General features: G+C 46.3%; 1 protein-coding gene across 1 annotated transcript in view; it reads left to right on the plus strand.

Moving 5' to 3' along the window:
• The window catches only part of CFAP97D1 (CFAP97 domain containing 1), a 148,993-nt gene extending 138,470 nt beyond the window's left edge, over window positions 1–10,523 (plus strand). The window contains exon 6 of the mRNA XM_077252090.1: window positions 10,335–10,523. Coding sequence (XP_077108205.1) covers window positions 10,335–10,376 — 42 coding nt within the window. The 3' untranslated portion in view covers window positions 10,377–10,523. The remainder of the gene's footprint in view (window positions 1–10,334) is intronic.
• The last annotated feature ends 274 nt before the right edge of the window (window positions 10,524–10,797 follow it).

Raw genomic sequence — 10,797 nt, forward strand, 5'->3', positions numbered from 1 at the left:
TCCGGGGGGAGCTAAGGGTTCTATTCATTAGGCCACTCCCCACCATAGTGGGTAAACTGGGGGTCAGGCAGGAAGTTAGAAGAGAAAGCTGACTGGATTGGACGAAGCAACACCTAGTGGCAGAGGGTGTTGTGGAGGAAGAGACAGTAGGGTCTCTGTCAGGGGTGGGATCCTGACAGAGGCTTGGCATTGAAAAGAACGTAACGGGTCCGCGCCAGCTCCGGGAAGCGGCGGGACCCAAGAAAGGACTAGAAGCGAGATAGATTGTGCTGAGTGAGAAACGAGATCAAGCAATAGGAGAATACCAGTAGGGGTCGTGCTGTAAGACCGGAGCAACATCCTACTGAGGCGCACTACCGGCGGCCGGAACGCCGAGGGAGTATTTCATTAGACAGCTTCAAGCAATACTCTAAACAGCGGCAGGACAGTCAGTCTCAGGTGGGCTGTCTCACCTAAATCACCTATGAAGTCTTGGGAGGCAATTGCGGGAGAGGGGCGTCTCTAGGGTCCCGGAAGAACTCCAGGCCTACCCGACAAACGGGTGCCGTTCTAACTGTAACATCAGGAAGGGACGGAAGATTAGCAGAAGATCAGTTAATCGAGTTGTGAGGGAATACGAGAAACAGACACAACGGTTGTGGGGTACTTTCCGTAAGCATAGCAGGGAAGGACTACAACACATAGCGCTAAGAAGGAAGGCACCGATTTCCACCTGTGAAGTGAACTCTGGAGGTGCCATTGGACCGGCCGGACTTGCGCAGCCTGGTGAACCGTATTCTGGACTGAGGACTCAGAGATCTCCAGTAAAGAGGTAAAGAGACTGCAACCTGGTGTCCTCGTTATTTACCGCGACTTGCACCCCACAACTGCACCACCAACATCCACACCTATCATTCACTGTGCACCCCACGGCAGGGTCACGGGCCGGGGCCTAGCCGCCGTGACAACCCCAGAAGCAGAGACTCAGAGGCCCGGTACCGGGTACCCCTCGGCCCTGCGGCAGTTGGGGCGCTACAACTTGGCGTCACGAACAGGATCTACTTAAGCCTGAAGAATCGGGTCATGTGTGCCTTGGAACTGTAATTTGTTGTGCTTGGACTGTACTTTATTGAGAGACTGTGTACTGCCATTGACCAAGAGAAGTTCCCGCCAAAAGCCGCCGCCATTGCTACGCCAGAGAAGAAGGAGGGCGTGCCATGGGAGGAGACTATCAGAGTGGCGCGAGAAATGGCTACCGCCCCCTGTGTTTCTGGCTGCAAAGCGATGACCTGCCTCGGAGTACAAGACCACCCCCTGATTTGCAACGGCGGGAAGCAGGAGATGGAGAAGCCCGGCCCAGGAGAAATGGCGGAGTCAGGTGCATGCACTGCCACCGACTATCAGGCAGCGATGACGAGCAGCAAGTACCTGAACGAGGAAGAAGCGATTCCGGCTTGCCCTCCTTCACCAGAGGCGGACCTATGTCCACTGCAGCGGAAAGATCCGAATTCTTTGGAACCGGCCGCGGAGCTGAGCTTACCCATCCCGTCCTCGGAGCCAGCGGAGGAGGAACCATGGTGGGCGGAGCCGCACCCGGGGACCCCATTGGAGGAGCCGCGGTCCGGGCTGCGGCCGACTCCAGCGTTCTCGTCAATGGACCGGATCGACATCGGTGGAACCACATCAGGCGCAGGTATGGGAGACGCCCCTGCTCCCCTGCTCGATCCCGCTCCCGCGACCGGTCCTCACCCCAGTAAAAGCCGCCTACTATCGGCAGAGCTAGTGGTGTTACCCCCCGATGCAATGGGGAAGCTGGTGCCACCGCTGCCGACTAGGATGGGGGAACCCGTAGACGTAGGCCCAGATGGGGTGACCCTCCAGTGGGACACCCCCTGGGTTGGGCCAGATGGGGTTCGGGAAGAAGGATTCACCCTTGCTGTGCTTACCTGGGAGCAATACAAACAATGCCTGATCCTACATTGGAAAAGGCAGAAAGAGGCAGAGCTGACTGCCCCACCGAGGGTACGACAACCACCGCCTGCATGTGATGACCGGGACATGGTGAGGCGGGGCACTGTATTGGCCTTCCACCCGAAGAGAGGATGGGGCTCCATACAGGAACCGGGACTGCCAACCGACGTCTTCGTTGCCAGTTGCAACGTGAGGGCCCCCTGCTGTGGCCGAAGGGGTGATCCGCTACAAAGGGGAGATCCGGTGACTTACACCCGTCATCGGAATGCATACGGGTGGTATGCCCGGGACGTGCGCCGTTGTGAGCTTGGGGGAGCGTCGTCTGGTACTTCCACCATGATGGAACCAGACGTAACGGATCTTACCAACATTGCCGCCATATGTCTCATTGCAGCGACTGAGCTGGCGGCTAGAGTCCGCCTTCGGGTCCAGACATCGGGTGGTCTGACTGCACCAGGGAAATCCATTGGTGATACTGGTGCGGCATCAGCTGCTGACCTAGAATCACAGTCTGCACAGTCAGAAGGTACCCACTTTCGGCTGATGTCTTGTGATTTACTATGAAGATAAACCTCGATACCATGAGTATGTATATAGTTACTATTTCCTGCTGCTAAACCCGCTCAGGGTAAACTCTTAAAGGGATCCCTTTGTTGACCCGGGATCCCTATTGTTTTGTTTTCTTGTTTGTTTTCCAAGTTTTTGCACAAAGTTTACAGAACTGCTGAAATCATGAACAGTGCATGATCCGAACTTTTTGTATATAGTTTGCACCTTATTAAAGGCGCTCCCTACTGGTTTTATTTAAAGACTCTTTGCGAAGATACCGCACTGGAACCTTTGCTGAGCATGGACTGGTAGTCTGAGAAGACGAACTACCTCAGAAAGACTTGATCCCCTCTTAAAGGGGATGTTCATTTGCCGCATTTTGATAGTAATATTGCTTAAGACAAGTAGCAATAACGTTGATGAAGAGAAAAGTGATGATAATGTTGTACGAGAAAAGTTATATGTGTTTAATTAGTTAAATGTGAAGAAATACTGATGATGTGCTCTGAGAATTAAAAGGTGAAAGATAGAAGAAGGATGCAGTGGGCCCGTAGAGATAGATGTGGTGTCCAGCATGCAAGAAAGGAAGAAAGATAATGAGAAGGCTTAATGTTTGATAGAAAATGTTTAGATAATGTTGATAGATAGTTAGGATAGAAGGTAAACCCTGAGTCCTCATAGGAGTCATGTAGAGATGACTTAGTGCTCTTAAACTGAAAGTAATGTTATGTTCTATACTGTGTATAGTAGTTGAAAAGGCAGTAGGCCCTGGCTGAATGGGGCGGTCCTGTAACAGAAAGGAGAGGCAGTAGGTCTGGTGCCGATAGGACAGGCGGTCCTGCAGATTTAAAGAAGGCGAATGGGAAAGTTAAAATACCTTATAATGTGATTATAGGAAGGTCTTTAGTGGATTTAGAGTGTGAGTCCTTAAAGGCAATGTTAAATTATTGTTCAACAATTTTGTACTTAGTAGAATACCCGGTTGGGTAACAGGAGTTATTTATAGCCTGTAATTTATAATGTTAACCATGTTTGTAACGTTCAAGTGTCCTCACCTCCCATAAAGGGAAGCTCTGTTCAAGTATACTTATTATTATTTGCACTCAACAAAAATTGTATGTCTTTTTGCTAACCTGTATTGTTGTTTTCTTCCCAGTCCCGGAGTACTGTGTTTAACCAGGGGGGAGTGCAGCGCCCCAGAGTCCTGGTCGTTGCAGTACTGTGGCTCCGCCACTATGGGGAGCCATGGTGCGTCCGATGGCACTGAAGGAGTTCATCTGATCAGGTATCACAGACACCAATAGATTTCACAGCTGGGCCTCCGGGGGGGAGCTAAGGGTTCTATTCATTAGGCCACTCCCCACCATAGTGGGTAAACTGGGGGTCAGGCAGGAAGTTAGAAGAGAAAGCTGACTGGATTGGACGAAGCAACACCTAGAGGCAGAGGGTGTTGTGGAGGAAGAGACAGTAGGGTCTCTGTCAGGGGTGGGATCCTGACAGAGGCTTGGCATTGAAAAGAACGTAACGGGTCCGCGCCAGCTCCGGGAAGCGGCGGGACCCAAAAAAGGACTAGAAGCGAGATAGATTGTGCTGAGTGAGAAACGAGATCAAGCAATAGGAGAATACCAGTAGGGGTCGTGCTGTAAGACCGGAGCAACATCCTACTGAGGCGCACTACCGGCGGCCGGAACGCCGAGGGAGTATTTCATTAGACAGCTTCAAGCAATACTCTAAACAGCGGCAGGACAGTCAGTCTCAGGCGGGCTGTCTCACCTAAATCACCTATGAAGTCTTGGGAGGCAATTGCGGGAGAGGGGCGTCTCTAGGGTCCCGGAAGAACTCCAGGCCTACCCGACAAACGGGTGCCGTTCTAACTGTAACATCAGGAAGGGACGGAAGATTAGCAGAAGATCAGTTAATCGAGTTGTGAGGGAACACGAGAAACAGACACAACGGTTGTGGGGTACTTTCCGTAAGCATAGCAGGGAAGGACTACAACACATAGCGCTAAGAAGGAAGGCACCGATTTCCACCTGTGAAGTGAACTCTGGAGGTGCCATTGGACCGGCCGGACTTGCGCAGCCTGGTGAACCGTATTCTGGACTGAGGACTCAGAGATCTCCAGTAAAGAGGTAAAGAGACTGCAACCTGGTGTCCTCGTTATTTACCGCGACCTGCACCCCACAACTGCACCACCAACATCCACACCTATCATTCACTGTGCACCCCACGGCAGGGTCACGGGCCGGGGCCTAGCCGCCGTGACAACCCCAGAAGCAGAGACTCAGAGGCCCGGTACCGGGTACCCCTCGGCCCTGCGGCAGTGGGGGCGCTACATGAACGTGCTCAGTGACACTCGGATATCACACTAGATGATCTGGGTTCTCTGATGTGCTCGGCACTCGACAACCATTGGCTGATGCTCCCTGCCCTGCATGTTTGGAGCCTGTTACACGGCTAATAAAAATACAGAGATTGCCTGCCAGTCACTGTAATGCAGTAGCCATCTTGGCTGGCCACATGACCTCATCAGAGGTTATAAAAGAACCTGTGCCACCATTTCGGCACAAATCTTTGTAGAGGATGAAGATGGCACACCTAAGGATGAAGCAATACCAGTAAGCAAAAAAGAAAAGGGCACACAGCAACAAGTGACAGCAAAAAGTACAGCCAAGAAGCAACGAAGAGTGGTGGTGGTGGGAGACTCACTACTGAGAGGCACAGAAGCAGCCATCTGCAGACCGGACATAACCGCAAGAGAAGTATGCTGCAGTCCAGGTGCGATGATCAAGGATGTGACCGATAGGATACCAAAGCTCTTCAGCTCCAAGGACGTCCACCCATTTCTGCTGATACATGTTGGCACCAATGACACGGCAAGGAAGGACCTACCGACAATCTGCAAGGACTTTGAAGAGTTGGGGAAGAAAGTAAAGGAACTGGATGCACAGGTAGTTTTTTCTTCTATCCTTCCAGTAGACGGGCATGGCACCAGGAGATGGAACAGGATCCTTGATACGAACAACTGGCTAAGACGATGGTGCAGACAACAAGGATTCGGATTCCTGGACCACGGTGTAAATTACTTGTACGATGGACTCCTCGCCAGAGACGGACTACACCTCAACAAACCTGGGAAACACACATTCGCCAGAAGACTCGCTACACTCATCAGGAGGGCGTTAAACTAGAAGTAGAGGGGACGGGAAGAAAAACATTAGACTCGAACACAGAAGACCCAGGAAAACATACTCAGAAGGGAGGTAAGAACATTTCTAAAACAATCCACAGCGAGGAGATTGGAACAAAACAAAATCCTCTAAACTGCATGCTCGCAAACGCCAGAAGCCTGACAAACAAGATGGAAGAACTAGAAGCAGAAATATCTACAGGTAACTTTGACATAGTGGGAATAACTGAGACATGGTTAGATGAAAGCTATGACTGGGCAGTTAACTTACAGGGTTACAGTCTGTTTAGAAAGGATCGTAAAAATCGGAGAGGAGGAGGGGTTTGTCTCTATGTAAAGTCTTGTCTAAAGTCCACTTTAAGGGAGGATATTAGCGAAGGGAATGAGGATGTCGAGTCCATATGGGTCGAAATTCGTGGAGGGAAAAATGGTAACAAAATTCTCATTGGGGTCTGTTACAAACCCCCAAATATAACAGAAATCATGGAAAGTCTACTTCTAAAGCAGATAGATGAAGCTGCAACCCATAATGAGGTCCTGGTTATGGGGGACTTTAACTACCCGGATATTAACTGGGAAACAGATACCTGTGAAACCCATAAAGGCAACAGGTTTCTGCTAATAACCAAGAAAAATTATCTTTCACAATTGGTGCAGAATCCAACCAGAGGAGCAGCACTTTTAGACCTAATACTATCTAATAGACCTGACAGAATAACAAATCTGCAGGTGGTCGGGCATCTAGGAAATAGCGACCACAATATTGTACAGTTTCAACTGTCTTTCACTAGGGGGACTTGTCAGGGAGTCACAAAAACACTGAACTTTAGGAAGGCAAGGTTTGACCAGCTTAGAGATGCCCTTAATCTGGTAGACTGGGACAATATCCTCAGAAATAAGAATACAGATAAAAAATGGAAAATGTTTAAGAACATCCTAAATAGGCACTGTAAGCGGTTTATACCTTGTGGGAATAAAAGGACTAGAAATAGGAAAAACCCAATGTGGCTAAACAAAGAAGTAAGACAGGCAATTAACAGTAAAAAGAAAGCATTTGCACTACTAAAGCAGGATGGCACCATTGAAGCTCAAAAAAACTATAGGGAGAAAAATACTTTATCTAAAAAACTAACTAAAGCTGCCAAAAAGGAAACAGAGAAGCACATTGCTAAGGAGAGTAAAACTAATCCCAAACTGTTCTTCAACTATATCAATAGTAAAAGAATAAAAACTGAAAATGTAGGCCCCTTAAAAAATAGTGAGGAAAGAATGGTTGTAGATGACGAGGAAAAAGCTAACATATTAAACACCTTCTTCTCCACGGTATTCACGGTGGAAAATGAAATGCTAGGTGAAATCCCAAGAAACAATGAAAACCCTATATTAAGGGTCACCAATCTAACCCAAGAAGAAGTGCGAAACCGGCTAAATAAGATTAAAATAGATAAATCTCCGGGTCCGGATGGCATACACCCACGAGTACTAAGAGAACTAAGTAATGTAATAGATAAACCATTATTTCTTATTTTTAGGGACTCTATAGTGACGGGGTCTGTTCCGCAGGACTGGCGCATAGCAAATGTGGTGCCAATATTCAAAAAGGGCTCTAAAAGTGAACCTGGAAATTATAGGCCAGTAAGTCTAACCTCTACTGTTGGTAAAATATTTGAAGGGTTTCTGAAGGATGTTATTCTGGATTATCTCAATGAGAATAACTGTTTAACTCCATATCAGCATGGGTTTATGAGAAATCGCTCCTGTCAAACCAATCTAATCAGTTTTTATGAAGAGGTAAGCTATAGGCTGGACCACGGTGAGTCATTGGACGTGGTATATCTCGATTTTTCCAAAGCATTTGATACCGTGCCGCACAAGAGGTTGGTACACAAAATGAGAATGCTTGGTCTGGGGGAAAATGTGTGTAAATGGGTTAGTAACTGGCATAGTGATAGAAAGCAGAGGGTGGTTATAAATGGTATAGTCTCTAACTGGGTCGCTGTGACCAGTGGGGTACCGCAGGGGTCGGTATTGGGACCTGTTCTCTTCAACATATTCATTAATGATCTGGTAGAAGGTTTACACAGTAAAATATTGATATTTGCAGATGATACAAAACTATGTAAAGCAGTTAATACAAGAGAAGATAGTATTCTGCTACAGATGGATCTGGATAAGTTGGAAACTTGGGCTGAAAGGTGGCAGATGAGGTTTAACAATGATAAATGTAAGGTTATACACATGGGAAGAAGGAATCAATGTCACCATTACACACTGAATGGGAAACCACTGGGTAAATCTGACATGGAGAAGGACTTGGGGATCCTAGTTAATGATAAACTTACCTGGAGCAGCCAGTGCCAGGCAGCAGCTGCCAAGGCAAACAGGATCATGGGGTGCATTAAAAGAGGTCTGGATACACATGATGAGAGCATTATACTGCCTCTGTACAAATCCCTAGTTAGACCGCACATGGAGTACTGTGTCCAGTTTTGGGCACCGTTGCTCAAGAAGGATATAATGGAACTAGAGAGAGTACAAAGGAGGGCAACAAAATTAATAAAGGGGATGGGAGAACTACAATACCCAGATAGATTAGCGAAATTAGGATTATTTAGTCTAGAAAAAAGACGACTGAGGGGCGATCTAATAACCATGTATAAGTATATAAGGGGACAATACAAATATCTCGCTGAGGATCTGTTTATACCAAGGAAGGTGACGGGCACAAGGGGGCATTCTTTGCGTCTGGAGGAGAGAAGGTTTTTCCACCAAAATAGAAGAGGATTCTTTACTGTTAGGGCAGTGAGAATCTGGAATTGCTTGCCTGAGGAGGTGGTGATGGCGAACTCAGTTGAGGGGTTCAAGAGAGGCCTGGATGTCTTCCTGGAGCAGAACAATATTGTATCATACAATTATTAGGTTCTGTAGAAGGACGTAGATCTGGGGATTAATTATGATGGAATATAGGCTGAACTGGATGGACAAATGTCTTTTTTCGGCCTTACTAACTATGTAACTATGTAATGACACCATTGCACAGCTCAATGACACAATTGCACAGCTCAGGCACAGGTATTGGAGGGAGAAAGAAGTTATCCAGGCCCATGTGTGCACAATTTAACTAATCAGAGACCTCTAGTGTTGATACTGGTGCTAATGCTGAACCATCATACTAGCTGTCCTTCTAAGAACTAATCGTGTGCTTTGCTGTTTGTGTCACATAGCAATATTCCCCTTGACATGTGCGCAAACCTCATCATCAACTACAAAAAATGTCTGACTGCTGGGCTTGCCAACAAGGGTTTTGCAACAAGTATTAAGTCTTGTTTGCCAGAGGGAGCAAATACTTATTTCTCACTGCAAAACGTAAATAAATTTATATAATTTATACAATGTGATTTTCTGGAATTTACAGTTAGGTCCATATATATTTGGACAGAGACAACATTTTTCTAATTTTGGTTATAGACATTACCACAATGAATTTTAAACAAAACAATTCAGATGCAGTTGAAGTTTAGACTTTCAGCTTTCATTTGAGGGTATCCACATTAAAATTGGATGAAGGGTTTAGGAGTGTCAGCTCCTTAACATGTGCCACCCTGTTTGTAAAGGGACCAAAAGTAATTGGACAGATTCAATAATTTTAAATAAAATGTTCATTTTTAGTACTTGGTTGAAAACCCTTTGTTGTCAATGACTGCCTGAAGTCTTGAACTCATGGACATCACCAGACGCTGTGTTTACTCCTTTTTGATGCTCTGCCAGGCCTTAACTATGGTGGTTTTCAGTTGCTGTTTGTTTGTGGGCCTTTCTGTCTGAAGTTTAGTCTTTTACAAGTGAAATGCATGATCAATTGGGTTGAGATCAGGTGACTGACTTGAATATTCCACTTCTTTGCTTTAATAAACTCCTGGGTTGCTTTGGCTTTATGTTTTGGGTCATTGTCCATCTGTAGTATGAAACGACGACCAATCAGTTGGGCTGCATCTGGCTGGATCTGAGCACACAGTATGGCTCTGAATACCTCAGAATTCATTTGGCTGCTTTTGTCCTGTGTCACATCATCAATAAACACTAGTGACCCAGTGCCACTGGCAGCCATGCATACCCAAGCCATCACACTGTCTCCACCGTGTTTTACAGATGATGTGGTATGCTTCGGATCATGAGCTATAACACGTCTTTGCCATACTTTTCTTTTTCCATCATTCTGGTAGAGGTTGATCTTGGTGTCATCTGTCCAAAGAATGTTCTTCCAGAACTGTGCTGGCTTTTTTAGATGTTTTTTAGCAAAGTCCAGTCTAGCCTTTTTATTCTTGATGCTTATGAGTGGCTTGCACCGTGCAGTGAACCCTCTGTATTTACTTTCATGCAGTCTTCTCTTTATGGTAGATTTGGATATTGATACGCTTACCTCCTGGAGAGTGTTGATCACTTGGTTGGCTGTTGTGAAGGGATTTCTCTTCACCATGGAGATTATTCTGCGATCATCCACCACTGTTGTCTTCCATGGGCGCCCAGGTCTTTTTGCATTGAAGAGTTCACCAGTGCTTTCTTTCTTTCTCAGGATGTACCAAACTGTAGATTTTGCCACTCCTAATATTGTAGCAATTTCTCAGATGGCTTTTTTCTGTTTTCACAGCTTAAGGATGGCTTGTTTCACCTGCATGGAGAGCTCCTTTGACCGCATGTTTACTTCACAGCAAAACCTTCCAAATGCAAGCACCACACCTCAAATCAACTCCAGGCCTTTTATCTGCTTAATTGAGAATGACATAACAAAGGGATTGCCCACACCTGTCCATGAAATAGACTTGGGGTCAATTGTCCAATTACTTTTGGTCCCTTTAAAAACAGGGTGGCACATGTTAAGGAGCTGAAACTCCTAAACCCTTCATTCAATTTTAATGTGGACACCCTCAAATGAAAGCTGAAAGTCTGAACTTCAACTGCATCTGTTTTGTTTAAAATTCATTGTGGTAATGTCTATAACCAAAATTAGAAAAATGTTGTCTCTGTCCAAATATATATGGACCTAACTGTATTTCTGATATTCTATCTCTCAATGTTAAAATTAACCTACCCTTAAAATTATATAATGTTCA

This window comes from Ranitomeya variabilis, chromosome 4, assembly GCF_051348905.1.
Source record: "Ranitomeya variabilis isolate aRanVar5 chromosome 4, aRanVar5.hap1, whole genome shotgun sequence".
Lineage (NCBI taxonomy): Eukaryota > Metazoa > Chordata > Amphibia > Anura > Dendrobatidae > Ranitomeya > Ranitomeya variabilis.